The sequence below is a fragment of the Pelophylax lessonae genome (assembly GCF_965119305.1).
Source record: "Pelophylax lessonae genome assembly, chromosome: 7".
Taxonomy (NCBI): Eukaryota; Metazoa; Chordata; class Amphibia; order Anura; family Ranidae; genus Pelophylax; species Pelophylax lessonae.
In genome coordinates, this window is record NC_138774.1 from 242,683,572 (window position 1) to 242,700,591 (window position 17,020).

At 41.0% G+C, this 17,020-nt stretch overlaps 1 protein-coding gene across 2 annotated transcripts in view; it reads left to right on the top strand.

Annotated features, from left to right (window-relative positions):
* The window catches only part of PBX3 (PBX homeobox 3), a 344,595-nt gene that overhangs the window by 287,194 nt on the left and 40,381 nt on the right, over window positions 1-17,020 (top strand). For both annotated transcript variants that reach the window (XM_082263521.1, XM_082263522.1), the window contains exon 4: window positions 13,073-13,314. In XM_082263521.1, the coding sequence (XP_082119647.1) occupies window positions 13,073-13,314 (242 nt within the window). The remainder of the gene's footprint in view (window positions 1-13,072; window positions 13,315-17,020) is intronic.

Below are 17,020 nucleotides of genomic sequence, written 5' to 3' on the forward strand. Positions count from 1 at the left end.
ACATGAAATCAGAACTCTGCGGGCAGAGAGGTAATTCCACCAAGCATTGCCTGCACTGCCAACTACCTACATGAGCAAACTGGCCCCCATCAGGAGACCCATGTTAGAGTTTACCAAGTATACCAGTGACGATGATCAGTACCACCACCATTTTTAAAATAAATCTCTCAACTCATGAAACAAAACACTTATGGGAAAAGGTGCACATAGAAGGTGCCCATGTAGCCAAGAACCCCACCGGATCCATCTCACAAAGGTTTTTTTACATTATGACAGGTTCTCCTCAATGCCTCACAGTTCACTAAATTAGATATTGATGCCCAGTACCAAAATGATAGCAATCAACATATCTTTCTCAGTTGTTCAAATCCTGTCGCACCTTTCCAAACAAGCTGGTGAAGAATTAAAAAATATTGTGTTACACAAGCTTTGTTTGGGCCTAGGGATGTCATTTAGGCATTGGTAATATAGTACTTTGCCTATACACAGCAAAATGACATAATAGCGCCACTCTGTATGAAATGATTGATGAATAAGGATTGAACCTTTACAGACTGATAGATGAACTGTGGATTTATTCCATTCACAAGGGGTTAAAATTGCACCAGTGCAACCATTTCTATCATTGTGCATCTGCAATGATGATGATCAGGCGTCCTGTCTCGTTTAGCTTCATAAGATTTAATCTGGTTAATCAGAAGAGGTTATTAACCATTCTAAAAGATTTGCATAGCGCTGGAATCTACAGAGATGTAATCCACCTCTGGTGATAGGCTGGCAGGGCCTCGCAGAGCAAAAGAAATTAAGCAGAGGCCTAATTGGCAAGCACCAGATGAAGACGAGCTATAGGTGTGATAAAATACATCCTTTGTCATACATCTCCTCTTCTGTCTTCCATGCAATCAACGTAAGAAGGAAGATATGCTCGGGACAGTGAAGAGAGAAGCCAAGTAATCATTTTCTTCCCCTTTCTCCTCGGTTTCCCAAATTGAAGCGGACACATGATAAAAATGTCAGCCCCACTCGGCACATCAGGCCCCTAACAGGATTACATGTCAGCCCTTAATGCCTGGCTGTGTTTCCCCCTCACCATGAATGGCTGCATTATTGCTGGCGGAAAGTTCCGGTAATATATAGTAAGAGACAAGTAGCTCTTTATGGCCAGTGATTATTCGCTTTGAATGAAACCTGTGATTTATGTCCATTTAACTGAGCAGCTCCTTGTAAAATTCCCACCGCTGCATTTTTCCTCAATACAGAATGACTGAAGCGAAAGTGACAAGCGGCTTGGCGTGGAAATGTGCAGAGCGCTGCGGTGTTATATTTAATATACCTGACACAGGAATCGTGTACAGTTGACTAACCCCTGCACTGCCAAAGGCAAGAATGTGCAGACCTATTGGGCTTCATTAGTTAGTCTATTGTGATCACCAGACCCCTCCTTTTTATCTGGCTGGGAGACAGTGATTTATCAAAAGAAGTTCATTAATGTATTCTTTATAAGAGGCGCAGTCATATCTAACATGGACCCTGGTGCTTAAAGTGGTTGTAAACCCTTACATATACACAGTGAAGGGACTATCCTTAGGTGATTCAAAGGGATGAAACAAATCTTCCTACATAAGGTATATCTGTTTATCTTAGTTTCTCTTGGTATCCATTCAAAGACCAGAATTAAAAAAGCTTGTCTAAGCTGTCAACAAAATAAGGGGGGAGAGAGCTGAAGTTACACTCTGCAGATCTCAGTGAGGAGAGTTCTGAGAGCTGATTGGAGGGAAGGGACCCATTCCTCTTCACAAGGCACACAGGAACCGAGCTAAGGCTGCCTCTGCTGGGGATCCCTCCCCTGCCACCTTTTTTCTCTTGGTGTCAGGAAAATTTGTCAGAAGTGGGTCATGCTGATAGCAGAGGATCAAAGCAGCAGACAGAAATTACACTTTTATTTGAGACAAGTACACACTAAAGGAGGATATACTTTGTTCATATTTCATGTCCGAGGTTTACAGCCACTTTAAGTGATGCCATGTAGGCCTCTCTATGAAAATGTATAGCTCTCAATTAAACTCGTTGGGCATCAGCACAAATATGTTTTAGGAATAGCAACAGTGCACGTAAGTAATAAAGATAAAAAGACAAGGCGCCTCTAAGTGCAGTAGGCTCTGAGTATTTATTAGGTTAAAAAGTGTAAAAGCACTCACATTTGGTAAATGTGACACGGGCATAGCAAAGATATGTCTGGAGTCTTCCTATCCACTGTGCTGAGTGGATGCAATGAGGAGATCCGGTGATCCGCTTCCTGTAGATGCGTCCTTTCGTCTGTGTCTCAGCTTAGTTGGCATTAGATTTCCTGAAGGCAGGGTGTGGACGCAGCGGCCGGTGTCCAATAGAGCGGGTGGTGGGCGGTTACATGTTTCGGAGCTCAGCTCCTTCGTCAGACCTCCAGGTGGAGGTCCACACCCTGCCTTCAGGAAATCTCATGCCGACTAAGCTGAGACACAGACGAAAGGACGCATCTACAGGAAGCGGATCACCGGATGTCCTCATTGCAACCACTCAGCACAGTGGATAGGAAGACTCCAGACAGATCTTTGCTATGCCCATGTCACATTAACCAAATGCGAGTGCTTTTATACTTTTAACCTAATAAATACTCAGAGCCTACTGCACTTAGAGGCGCCTTGTCTTTTTATCTTTATCACTTTCAGAGCAGCTTCTCCTCTCCAGTGCTGCCGAAGTGCAGTGTCTCACTTAAAGCCTGCTGTATTCCACGGAAGCGCCCATACAACAAACCCTAGTGCACGTAAGTAACTTGTGGTTTTGTAGTATCTCGTTTTCTAATATTAGCTTTTCTAGATGGATTTAAATCCATGAAAATGGGTATAACGTAATTTGAAGTAAAGAAAGCATGATCTGTGGTTTACCAAAAATGACTATTGCCTAAAAAAGTTGTTTGCTACAGGTTGCTCTCTTTCACAACTTATAACAGAAAATAAACATATGTACTGTGTTTGCTTATACAAGAATAAGAATCAATGTACTAATGGCTTTTCCAAGTGCCTGATATACAAGTCATTGATTTCTCTCTATACAAAGGCTGATTATTGACAGATCATGCCTAAATCTGGTCATACCTCGGAAGAAGATTGTTGCCTAAAGCAGAAGACCTCTCTTGAAAGTACAAGGTCATCTGTAACTTAAAAAAAACTTTAATTAAAAAAATAAAATAAAAAATGTAGTAATTTTAAGAACAAATATGTTAGTCCCCGGCTTCTGACCACTTCTTGAAGGCCCTGGTGAGGTCACTATGCCTGATTGCTGCCTCCTAGGAAAGCTGGGTACTTGTAATCCCTCATAAGGCTCTCCTGCACTGTTCTGAGTTGATTCTAGGAGTGGACCTTGGAAGCTGTTGCAGGGGAATTGGCAGGTCCAAAACTTTTTTTCACATATAGAACTCACACGTGTTAAGAGTTTTACTCAGCCTGCATTAAATAGCAGATGTTTCTACGTAAAAAGGTAGTATGACCAGCACACCATACTGCTTATAATTAGGCAACTATGCCTGCTGAAGTAATACAAATATGCTAGATGACCCAAAGAGAGACCAGCATTAGCAGCGCTAGTAAGTGACAATATATATGGAGGACATCAGCTATGAGGAAAGACTACAAGCACCGAACCGGGATATGATATCAATGTACAAATACTGTACTGGTGACCCTAGCACAAGGAACAAACTTTTTAGAGAAAGGGAATACAATAAGACACGTGGCCACTCACTAAAACTAGAGGAAAGGCCATTTAACCTTAAAATACGTAAGGGGTTCTTCACTGTCAGAGCAGTAAGGATGTGGAATTCTCTTCCACAAGCAGTCGTATCAGCAGGGAGCATCGATAGTTTCAAAAAGCTATTAGATGGGCACCGTAAAGACCGCAACATACAGGGGTATACAATGTACGGTTAACAGCAAACACACATCATAGGTTGAACTGGATGGACTGATGTATTTTTTCAGCCTCACAAACTATGTAACTATATCATAGTCCATGCATAAGATTAGTCCATATCCTGAGATGACACCAGATGAGAATCACTGCGATTGTGGAAACACACAAGCAGACCAAAGAGGTAGGATGTAAAGCCGTCACCACACCCTGTGAAATCCTCTCCCCTTAAGAAATGCACTCACCACAATGTAACTTGTAATCACTAGTGACTGGCACAGATCTCCTGTAGAAATCCCCCTCCTCACAAATGGCTATTAAGGATTACTATTGCTCCCAAACCTTCTATTAACAGATAGCCAGTGCTTTAAGTGGGCCGGTATGCACTGGTACTCAGCACTGCCACTTCCAAATATAGCTCTTGAGCATACTGCCACCTCTCCGTGCGCCTTAGCGTACCAGTACGCTCATTTTGGACATCTGCGCCCTCTACTGCCCCCCCCCCCAAGAATATTTCCCACTCCAGAGCAAGACCAGTCACCACCAGTGAGTTCCCCTGCTCCGGAGTCCCTGCCCAGGCCAGGGGGGGGGGGTGCTCTGTGGGGACCCTGATGTGGGGTGGGGGGGGCTAAAAAAATTTATAGGCTATAATAGAATACCGGCACCTCTTTTGGGCCACTTAAAGCACTGCAGATAGCCGACCGTAGAGTCTTCACCGGATGGATTACATCAGCAGAGACTCCATTCCACACATTCGGCTGACCTGGTATGATGTAAATCCAGCATGCACAACACAGAGACTCACTGAGATCTGCCTGTTGAAGGATGCCTTTAGGGTCTCTTAAACACTGCCATTCATATGAGTAGTATGGTGAGATAATATTACTACCTTTCTGCAACTGATAAAGATGCAAGGCGCATCTTTTTCTATCAATCAATGTTTGATTGCTACAGTACCCCTCGTAGAGGGAAAACCCAAGGCTCTAATTGGATGTGTCTGACTAGTCAAAAGCCCTAGTGTATGGTACCCAAAAAGATGGCCTAACTGGCAGACAGTTGTTTCTAGAGTTTTTATGGTTATATAGCTACTTGAGTATAATCTTTATGTAAATCTCAATTTTAGTAAAGAAGGTTTAGCTGCCTTTGTTGCCTTTTAATATAATCCTGAAATCATGAAGGTCTTCCCCTTCTTCTATCCATACCGCTCTCTCAGTGATAGGTGGTATTATTAACTGGTAGAAGGTAGCTGACTGGAGCTTCACTTTGTCTACTGAGATTGAAATTTGCATAATATAGTGCCACGGGGCCCCAAATTAACAATATACTATGTACTAGTGCACCGTTTTCACAACAGGTCTACTTTAACTGCAGGCTTATTTCAAACTCAGCATTGCACTAATTTTTATAATGCTGCCTGCTAAATATATATATATGTACACACACACAGCTATGCTACTGAATGCCAATTAGGTAAAATACACACTGTTATTTTTTATTTTATTTTTTTTAACTCAACACATCTTGTTTTCTCTTCCATAAAGTGATAGCGGAATACTGTATGTCAGATTGACACCGCCTTTATCCATATATACCATGCATTTATATATTTTTGTGTTTTCCCCAGCTGTCAATACGGTCTCAGCTTTGTTTGCATAAAGCTGAATATCATTTTCTAGAGAATTCTGCTTGCAGACAAAAAATAGCTTGGACGAATAGACAAATCAAAATTTCAGCAATCAGTCTTGTAATCAGATATATTTAATCACGTAAGCTGGATAATTACTATACAGCTTCTGTTGTTAGATTTCCTTTAGATTTACCTACAACCATGTAGTGGAAGGGCCTGCCTGATTGCAAACAAATTGAAAGTGTTTAGGTTTGACCTCATATTATATGGTTTTGGTAAATCTAAAGGAAAAAATCTAAAGAAAATTGTATTGTGTGTATCCAGCTTAAGGAAACATGTTTGAGAATTAAAACTACCAGTTCACCAGCAGATCTCCATCCTTGGTTTACATGCTAGATGGACAGATATTTGCTGAACTTGGCCATACACCATTCAGGCAAATCTGAGAGATTTGACTTCTCTTGGATTGACTCCAGAGAGTGATGTCCTGCAAATGTGTACCCGATTTTTGAGTTTATATTATTCCTTTGAAGTCCTTGTAGCCAAAGAGTCATGGCAAATTACTTTCTTATACTCGTTTATATGCTGCCTTTTAATATAATCTTGAATGCATGAAGGCATTCCCTACTGGAGCTCAATAGACATGGTAGCGTGGGTTGCAATACACTGGGTCTGTATTGTATGCATACAAGTGTTTTATTCTCAGCCAAAGTAGCACATCATAAGGGGAGGTGAGGGTGGCTTTCAGGTACAGCTGACCAGTCCTCCTTGAACATGTTCCTTTTAACAGGGACCACACAACCCGTGCTTTGTCATTGGTCCCCTGACCTTCACTGGAGGGCAGAAAAATTCCAAGAACGAAAGAAGTATTTCAGATACATATATTTTTAGCATTACATACATAGTTACATAGTAGGTGAGGTTGAATAAAGACAATAGTCCATCCAGTTCAACCTGTGTAGGTATGTGTGGCCGTAATCATCTCTCATAGCCCTGAATGTTCTGATCCTTGAGATGTACGTCTAAGAGTCTTTTGAAAGCCACCATACTTCCCACAGAAACCACCTCTTGTGGTAGAGAATTCCACAATCTTGTAGCCCTAACAGTAAAGAACCCCCCACGTTGCCTGAGGTTAAAACACTTCTCCTCTAATAGCATTGTATGCCTTCGAGTCCTCATGCAATCCTTTCAACTGAATAGCTTTTTTTCTATGCAGAGATCACCATTAAGATATTTATAAATTGCTATCATGTCCCCTCTCAGGCGTCTCTTCTCCAGGGAGAATAAATCAAGCGATTGCAGATGCTCTTCATAATTAAGGTCCTCCAATCCCCTAATTAGTTTAGTTGCCCTTCTCTGGACTCTCTCCAGCTCCAACACATCCCTCCTGAGGACTGGCGACCAGAATTGGACAGAATACTCCAGATGCGGTCGGACCAGAGTTTTATAAAGTGGAAGGATTATAGTTTTATCTCTGGAATACATCCCTTTCTTTATGCATGCTAATATTCTGCCGGCATTATGTTATGATTACTGTGGAGAGTCTTGTATAGGCAGTATTGGTCTTTGAGGGCTTGGATGCATCCAAGTCTGTGCACCAATCTTATTTGCATATTACTGTAGTCTGGGAAGGTTCAATGTTACATAAACTCACTATTGCTTTATTTTCAGGTGCTTTACATAGACTTCTTATAAATAGTTAAAAATGTAGACCTTAGCTAAATAAATCCTACAGGTCTTAAGCACTGCTCAATGCAGGAAGAACGGTGTGGTTCTCAGAGCATCAGGGAGCTTATTTAGTCAATTTGGCTAGCTTCTCTTTGCCAGACAAAGCATGGCCTGCTCGTCCACCTTAGCTCCCAGGTGATCGCACTGATTGCATTGTGCAATATTATTCTTCCAGAGAGAAGCAAGTATGTGGTCCAGACTCCGCAGGGTGCTAATCTGTTTATTTATAATTCAAAAGCATTGCCCATATATTAATGAAGCCTTAATGAGCTACTGAAAAAGCCTGAGATTATTACATTTAACCATACCCCGCAATCAGGAGGCACCCGGAGTGGACATTTTAATGCACTATTACAAGAGTGGGAGCGGGTATTACTGGGAGGTTAATATTTGGACTGACCTCCGCTTTTATTATTTGGTCTCGAAATTATGTTTCCAGTTCAGTCTTTTTTATCTATTAAACAGAGGCCCGAGACAGGTGTTTGCAGGCAGAAATATTCCTAATTAGAATTTGTTGAAAGATACCTAGTGATGGAGAGGAAACACATTTACAGATCTGTGATGTTTCCAGAGTAAAATGCTTATCTGGTAAAAGACACCGGTAAAGGCATGATAGTAGAGGTAAATATAAGCTAGTTCCTGGATAATTCATCTCAGCCTGATTTTCATTAGTTAGTAGTACAGTGAAGCAAGTACAATTATAAGCTGGGGAATATAGAAAAGATGGAATTGTTTCAGGTGCAAATGACCTAAATGTTAATAAATGGCCTTAATGTGTGGGGTTCTACATTGAACTAACTCATATAAACTATAAACAAGACATTTTTTACTCTTTAATAAAAATATTCCAATTTTTTATCTTATAAAATATAAAAAAAAAACAATGTGTTTTTGTATCATTAACCACTTAAGCCCCAGGCCTATTTCTGACACTTTTTGTTTACAAGTTAAAATCAGTATTTTTTCATAGAAAACTACTTAGAACCCCCAAAAATTATATATATATATATATATATATATATATATATATTAGCAGAGACTAATAGAGGAGAATAGAATGGCGGTCATTGCAATATTTTTTGTCTTGCGGTATTTGCGCAGCGGTCTTTAAAACGCCATTTTTTTGGGAAAAAGTACGAAAAATCACATTTCACTGCATTTAAGAAAAACTAAACAGTAAAGTTAGCGCATTTTTTTGTATATTGTGAAAGATGATGTCACGTCGAGTAAATAGATACCCAACATGTTACGGTTTAAAATTGCGCACACCTGTGGGATGGCGACAAACTACGGTCAATAGAAATCTCAATAGGCTTTAACATTTTTTAACGGTTACCAGTTTACCAGTTAGAGTGTAGCTCTTTTTTTTTAAATTATTGCTCACTCTCTGGCGATTGTGGCGATACCTCACATGTGTGGTTTGAACAGCGTTTCATTCGCGGCTCGACTTCCATATGCGTTTTCTTTCGTGCGCGAGCTGACGGGGGCGGCTAAAATTTTTATTTTTTTCCTATTTATTTAATTTTTTTTTTAACTTTATCACAGGTTTTAAAAAAAAAAAAAAAATCTCATCACTTTTATTGCTGTCACAAGCAATGTAACCATCCCTTGTGACAGTAATATGCAGTGACAGGTACTCTTTATGGAGGGATCGAGGATCTAAAAGACCCTAGACTCCTCCATTACACTTCCATGTATTCAAAACGCCGCAAACGGCATTTTTGAATACACTGTTTTTTTTAATTTGCAGTAAAGTAACCCGGATGTGACGTCATGGACGCCGCCTCCGGGTTACGTCATCAGAGACCCGATCGAAGCCGCTTCTGGCTTCGATCGGGACTCCATCTAGCCGGCGGACGTGTCGGCTGGGTGCTCGGGTCTCCCGATGGGGCGGGAGACCCGGGCAAAGCTGCGGAAGGGGGGGGGAGAATGCCCCCTCCCGCTCCCCCGTGGTAACGACCGAGCGACTCCCAAGCCGCATCGGTCGTTACCCCCGGAAAGCCGACCGCTGTCTCTAAACAATGGTACCAGGGTGATGCCTCTACCTAGAAGTCTGCCGACGTACCCCTACGTCACTTTGCGGTAAGTGCACTAAAACATGTGTGCATAATACACTATAGCGGGTGGCTAATAAATGAATGTACATGCTTGCTGGGACAAAATGATCGTGTACATTTTATTCCACAATCATTCCACAAAATGATAATTTGGCAACTCAGCCTTCTTCCAGCTCTTAGTGACTAGCCCAGAGGAACATTAGCTCAGGATGGGTTTCTCCAGGAGTGGCTCTTGCCGATAAGGGTCAAGGAGTGCAATTTCTAGAAAAGCAAAATGACGATCGCCTAGGGTTCAGCACAAAACATAATCTCTGTGTATGTACTAAAAAAAAAAACAGATTCCCTGGAAATGTATATGTGATTCCCCATTGATCGCTTACTGCAAGGATAGTGCTATGTGAAGCTTGGCTGTCTGCTCTGGGCTGTCAAAATAGATACTGTAATAAAACAATTATCAGTCTGCTCTGTATTAGGATTATAGTGATGTTACACCTGTGCAAATGTAGCATTTGTTTAAACATGCTGACTATTTCAATGATATGAAATGGTGAAGGAGAATGATATCTCAAAAATAACCTATTACCGAAGTGACAAACAGCTGTAACTAAATGGCAAATTCCTTGTGTATATGCTTGATGAATGTTGTATGTTTTACTATACATAAAAGAAATGCACAATAAAAGCTTTATATTATATGCCGTAGGTTATATTTTTATGTACGGGTCTGACCTTCTCCATTGTAACCCAGCACAGTTTCCAATTCTTTATTTAAACCGATATAAAGAGGCTAATTGTACTGGGAGGTTGCTCTAAAGCTGGCCATACACTACCTGAAATATTGGGCGAACTTATTTTCGAAAAGCGACAAATCGGCCGTGAGAGCAGACGATAGTGCCATCATGTAATGATGAGAAAAAACAAGTGCCAGGTGCTCCAAAAGTGTAAATCTGATATATGAATTTATTTAAAAAAAAAATAGTTTATAAACACTCACATGTGGTTGTAAAAAACAAAAACACTCCAACAATACGGTTAACAGCAAACACACACACACCATAGGTTGAACTGGATGGACTGGTGTCTTTTTTTCAACCTCACTAACTATGTAACTATGTAATAACAAAGCCCAGGACTCGATCTGTGCACTTCACATGGGTGGTGATGTCACAATGTCTGACTCCGCCTAATGCGTTTAGTCAAAACTGATGTCATTGGGGGCTCGGCGACTGTGCTTAGCAGATCAGTAAGGGGGTTGCAGTCCCTGGGTGCACATACGTCCAAACACTCCTCATTACAAGCATACCAATTACCTTCATAACAATTTCTCCCTAATCTTGTGCACTTCCTTTCAGCAAATCAGGCCCAATGATTATCGCCCATCCCAGTTACAATCAACTGTATCAAGTAACAATCATCATCATCATCATCATATAGATTTGTAGCTATATAAAGGAATGTAAAGCAAATATATAAAATTACAATTTAACTAATGTATTTCTGAAGACTTCACTGTCCATCCTTTTCACACAGGCGCTCCGTATGTCTGCAAATAATCCTATTTTTTTGCGGATGATTTACGGACATAATGTATGTCAAGGGCATTGCGGATGTCAGCGGATGACCATCCGCTGACATCCAATTTTCTTCCTTTCAGTTCTGTTCTGTTTTTTGGAACGGAACAGAACCCTGTTTTTCCTCCGTTCAAAAAACGGAACGGATGCAAAATCGGATGTCAGCGGTGTCATCCGCTGACATCCGCAATGCCCATAGACTTACATTATGTCCGTATATCATCCGCAAACGGATGGGATGATATGCGGACATACTGAGCGGATGACACAAGTGTCAACCGCTCCGTGAAAAAAAAAAAGGACCGGAGCGGAGCCAAAAAACTGATCGCCCGTGTGAAAGAGCCCTTAGACACACCAGAATGTAAGAGAAGTTCTCCCTAAAGTGACAACAATCTTATTTTAGGTAGTTGCTGCTGAAACAATAATCCGTTACACAATTTTCCTGCTATTCCTGATTCAGTGACAACTCAAAATTTTTACATTTTCCCTTACTTTCAGTTTCAAAGACCTTGGTCACCAGGACAAACAGGGAGGCTGAATTCCAAGAGCAGAAACACTGACAGTAACAAAGACCTCACCGGGGTTCTAATCCATCCCTACTCTATCCAAATAAAAACAAAACTAAATACACCATAAAGTTATTGAGAGGAATAATAGAAGTAAACCCTGGGTTGGGATGCTGTTTGTAGAATCAATAATATGGAGAAACGGAGAGCGCTTATAACAGAACAATAGAGAGGGGGGAAGGGGTTTTGATTAATGAGTGACTTTTAAGTGGGGAGAGACCATTTTGAAAGATTTATGATTCACTATAGTTAGTGGTTTTATTTAGTCACAGTATGTAGGCACAGTAGGAGCCTAAGAAAGTGTTTACATACAGCAATTGTTACTGTTGATTATATATAGGGCCTATGAAAAAGGTTTGTTATGCTTGTTGGGTTGATGGACAATGTGATGTAATATACTAGACATTGAGCTATATAATGAAGGCATTTATTGGCACAAAAAAGAAGAAGTGTTGTTTAGGAGTGCTATATTTATTATTTGCAGATTTATCTATTTTACCTGCAAGAATGCATTTTTGTGATTTTGATTGAAGTAGCCAACAAATTAAAATCAATCGATTCTTTTAGAATTTGCTTTTGGTATTTTCTGATTCCAGAAATGGAGGAAACCATTGCCATTATACTCTTGTCTCTATCAAATGGGGACCTTTCTCCTTCCTTGATCATGGGAACCTGTAGCTTCTTCCAGTTAGTGTAATGTAACTGAACATCTTGAGATTAAAATAAATATGCAAATAAAGTGTTTTCGCTCATAAAAGAGACAACATGGAAGAAGCTACTAAAGGAAAATCTAGAGCATACCTTGTTAATCAGCTTACATTAAAAAATATACCGTATTTTCTGGCGTATAAGACGACTGGGCGTATAAGACGACCCACCTAATTTTCAAGTTAAAACATAGGTTTTGGGCTATACTCACCGTATAAGACTACCCCCCTTCCGAAGCAAGGCAACACCATTGAAAAACATCAGATTTCTCATAGATCCCCAAGGTACCCTAGTACTGTAATACATGTAATCTCTCATAATATCTCCAAGCTACCCTAAGTATTACCAGTAGATGTAATCTCAAGACGCTGGCTGTGCCGGAATCCTGTACCGGTATACCGTATGTACCGTAGCTTCGGCTACATACAGTATACCATGCTGAGCCGATCACAGTGAGCAATGTATTCTATTATTGAATGCAAACCCTGCTCGGATTGGCAGATTTAGAGAGGCGGGCTGATGTTACTCCGCCAATCCGAGCAGGCTTTGCATTCAATAATAGAATACATCGCTCACTGCGATTGGCTCAGCGCGGTACACTGTATGTAGCCGAAGCTACGGTACATACGGTATACCGGTACAGGATTCCCACACAGCCAGCGTCTTGAGAGATTACATCTACCAGTAATACTTATACTTAGGTTACCTTGGAGATATTATACTTGGCGTATAAGACAACCCCCCATTTTTGGGGGATTTTTTTGAGGTTCAAAAGTAGTCTTATACGCCAGAAAATACAGTATATTGTTTATATAAGCTATGCATTGCTAACAGATATCTGGTTAACAATCTTGTCTAATGTTTCATTCAAAGGTCTCAGCATCCGAGGTGCACAGGAAGAAGACCCGCCAGACCCACAGCTCATGAGACTGGACAATATGTTGCTGGCCGAAGGTGTATCTGGACCCGAGAAGGGAGGCGGAGCTGCAGCAGCTGCCGCCGCAGCAGCAGCTTCTGGTGGATCATCAGATAACTCAATAGAACATTCCGACTACAGAGCCAAACTTAGCCAGATCCGACAGATCTACCATACAGAACTGGAGAAGTATGAACAGGTACGCTAATCTTTCTTCACTTTAGTCTCAGGCAAAAATATCTTTCACCAGTAAATGTAATACAATAACCAAATCACAGTAGGATAGGGACAAATGTCAGGGTGATTACAGCAAATTATAGTTATTATCAGTAGTTTATTATAGTCCATTAAGGGATTGCTATAGATTATTATAGGTTAGTGTAATTTTAAGTGATTTATCATACTGAAGACCAAATAAAAGGAGAATTTTGGTTTAATTGAATAGCAGCATATTGTCCTAAAGCTCACAACAGCCCTAAAGGTATTTTTCTGGCATGAGTTCCCTTAAGAACTACCTGTGCCTAGAAGTCCAGTCAAATCCTAACTATACTTAAACCTGCTCCCACCCCCATTCTAAGCGTATTGTAACTGCCCTGTAAAGGAAAGATGTCTATACTTACCTATGCGGAGGGCGCTTTGGTCCATTTACATGATTGGCTCCCAGTGCCGACTTCAGTGTAGAGGAGTTACAGCCTACAACAAAGATTTGACTGAACTTCTACTTTAAGTTAAGCAAAGCTCACAGGATAAGGGCATGTAGCAATGTAGTTCTGTCTGCATCGACTGGTGTACTGTAGAATGGACTGTTTTATGGGAGTACTAGGTTTACAGTGTGCTGAAAAAGACCATGCATTGTTTTATGCCCTTCCCCTCTTTTCTGTTTCTTATTTATTTTTTACCCCTGGGTCCAGGCTCCCACCGACCATTTCTGGCAGATAAGAGGCGGAGTTCCTGATCATGTGATTTCTATGACTGCCTGTTACATCCGTCACATGATCATGAGCCCCACCCACCAGCTCCCGATTGTTTATGGTGACTGGGTGCTGTTAGTAACAGCTCGGTAACTGCGCAGTGTGCAGTGACGGCGGTCTCAGCATAGATCAGTGGAACTGGCTGACACTCTTCTGTATACAGCTGGCATTAAGGTTCACCCACCATGCTGACCCAAATGTGCCTTACGTCAGCGGCAAGAGGTTAGATCTACAAATGATGTGCTTTTTTTTACTTTGCTAAGTGAACAGCCTCCATTCCTTTAGCAAGTCATCAATTTATATGTGTAAGCTAGCACTTTATTATAAGGGGTCAAGAGATAGGCACCATAAAAAAATATATCTGCAGTTGTATTTTGTGTCCATTGTGATGTATTTTTTTAGCTGCAGGTTTACCTGGGTATACACAGTCTATACACAAAACGCCAAGCGGTGTATGGGCAAGGGTCGTAACATTCAGCTCCATATGAACTTCTACATAAGGTCACAAAGGGATTTCTGTATGTATAGAAGCTATTAGTAAAAAAAGAAACTGGAGAAAAGAAAACAGAACACATTATATGACGCCCATTGGGGTGAGTCACATTCACTTTTTAATTTTTCCAGAGAATGAAAAAAATCAAACCTGATCAGCCACTATTGGAACAATTTAATTGTCCCTACGTATTATCTGGCTTTTTAAATTCGTACTTATCTCAACACTTATTATTTCATATGACATCAGTCCTAAAGAGTATCAGCAGTTCTGAAAAATGAATATCTGTGTAGGTTCAGTTTTATTTCTCCCTACAGTGAACAGAATGCTTGCTATACATAACTTTCAATAAAAGATGCATGTACAAATGTGCTCTGTACATTATCCACAGCTGGTGTAATTTAAATGACACTTCGAGAGCTGCCTTTCCAGAGCTGCACTCAAGTTGCTTTTTGCTGAAGGCAATACTATGGTAAGGGTCCCTTTGCCCCTGAACATCTGGGAGACCTGGATCAAGTCAAAATTCATCCTTGATAAGAAACTGCTGTGATACCTAAAATGATAGTGAATCAAATATATTTAGTTTAAGCTTTGGTATATAGATTAAGGATTTAAAATCAGACTCCAGATGGCCCAACATAACCCTTTGTGGTGTCCCCTAATGACCCACTACCAAACTAAAATCAGTTTAAAGTGCTTAGTTTGTATGGCTGAATTCGCACCGCAATCGCACCGAACACGCACAGGACCCTTTTTTTGGTCCGCAGCAGAATCGGACTGCATGGTGGTTCACACTAATGCAATCCGATTCTGTGCGAACCGATTCTGTTGCGAACTTTCAGATCGCACTGCGATATGCGATCTGATCTGGGGGTGTCATTAACTTTTAATTGACACCCCCAGCGTATCACATATGGCAGTGTGAACTGCCAGGGGTGCGGATGCGATGCGGGAACACGCTGTATATTCGCAGTGTTCCCGCATCGCACAAATGTGAACCGGCACTAAAAAGATATTAAACCTTTGTTTTTTGTTTTTTTGTTTTTAATTAAAATAACAAACATGTCTATATGTACATGCTCTGTGCAATGCTTTTGCACAGAGCAGCTCTGAACCTCTTCTGTGGTCCCCCTTCCAGTGCTTCAGGCCCCTCCTCTTTGGCGGGTGCCCCCATGGAATGCCGCTTTCCATGAGGGCACCCATGTGTGTTTGCTCTTGAGTCCTGCTGTTGCGTCCATTCACACAGACAGCGGAACTCGGCCCCGCCTCCCCGCTCCCATAAAATAGAATTCTAAAACCTTAAGGCTTTAGAACCACTTGCGCCAAATCACTTACCTGTACGTCATGTGACTTCAATGGTTGTACCAGAGTGATGCTTGTAGCTATAGGCATCACCCTAGTACCGTTTTTTAGAGCCAGTGGTCGGCTCTCTTGTAATAACAATTGATGCAGCTAAGCAGCCACGCGGCTGTTATTACAAGCAGTGGGAGGGGACATCCTCCTCCTCGTACTACAATGCCCAGCTTGTCCGGGCTTTCCCGCCCCACCGGGAGACCAGAGTGACCAGCTGGCTTGGAGGCCGGCACAAAGCCGGGTTTATGCTGCCATCTCATTTTAAAATGATTTCTGCTTTACTTTTTTTTTTTTTCTATGATCAAAGGAGACAGCGAGACAGACTTTGAGAAACAATTCCTCCTGGTCCCAATTAAATCTAGAAATTGTATACATCATGTGTGTGTATTAAAAGTGAAGGATTGGCAACAGTAGCTTCATTTCTCAGTCTTCTAAGTAGTGTGCATCTATATAGCTAAATAGAACCTGAGCGTGGTAAATGACTAGATCCTTGGAAAAAGAGTAGGTGTGTACACTGTGATCATGCTCATGAAATGCAGATATCACTTTAGAGCACTTTCAAGCTAAACTCTATGCTAAAAGATTGTTAGTGTAGTATTCTTATATAGTCGTACATGCAAATGTGTGGGTGTAATACCGACTATAAAATCTTTTAGTAACTCCATTATGGAGCGCTCTCTCTTCATACTGTTTAAGCACTCATTAATAAGAAGGGAACACGCCATCTTTAATGGGACAACAGCAAAGAATCACTTTCGCAGAAGTGCCTGCCTCTTTCTTAAGGGCGTACCCGGATTTTAATTATCTAAATGTAAATACTTAACGAATTTTACTTAGAGTAATGAGCTAGAGTGCATACTACATAAATGAGATGTTCTAATTAATCTTGTATGAACTAGTGCGTTAAAGGGATGCCGGGTGAATCCCACAAACCCTGGGCCAGTGCCAAATTGCTAATCAGCCTTTCAGTTCATACATGGCTTCCCTTAATAAGCTGAAATACGTGCAGCAAGCTTTGAGGAAATAAATCCCTACTTATTCCCAGCTTCGCACACTAAATGTTTCACTTACCAAATTCTGCTTTAGAC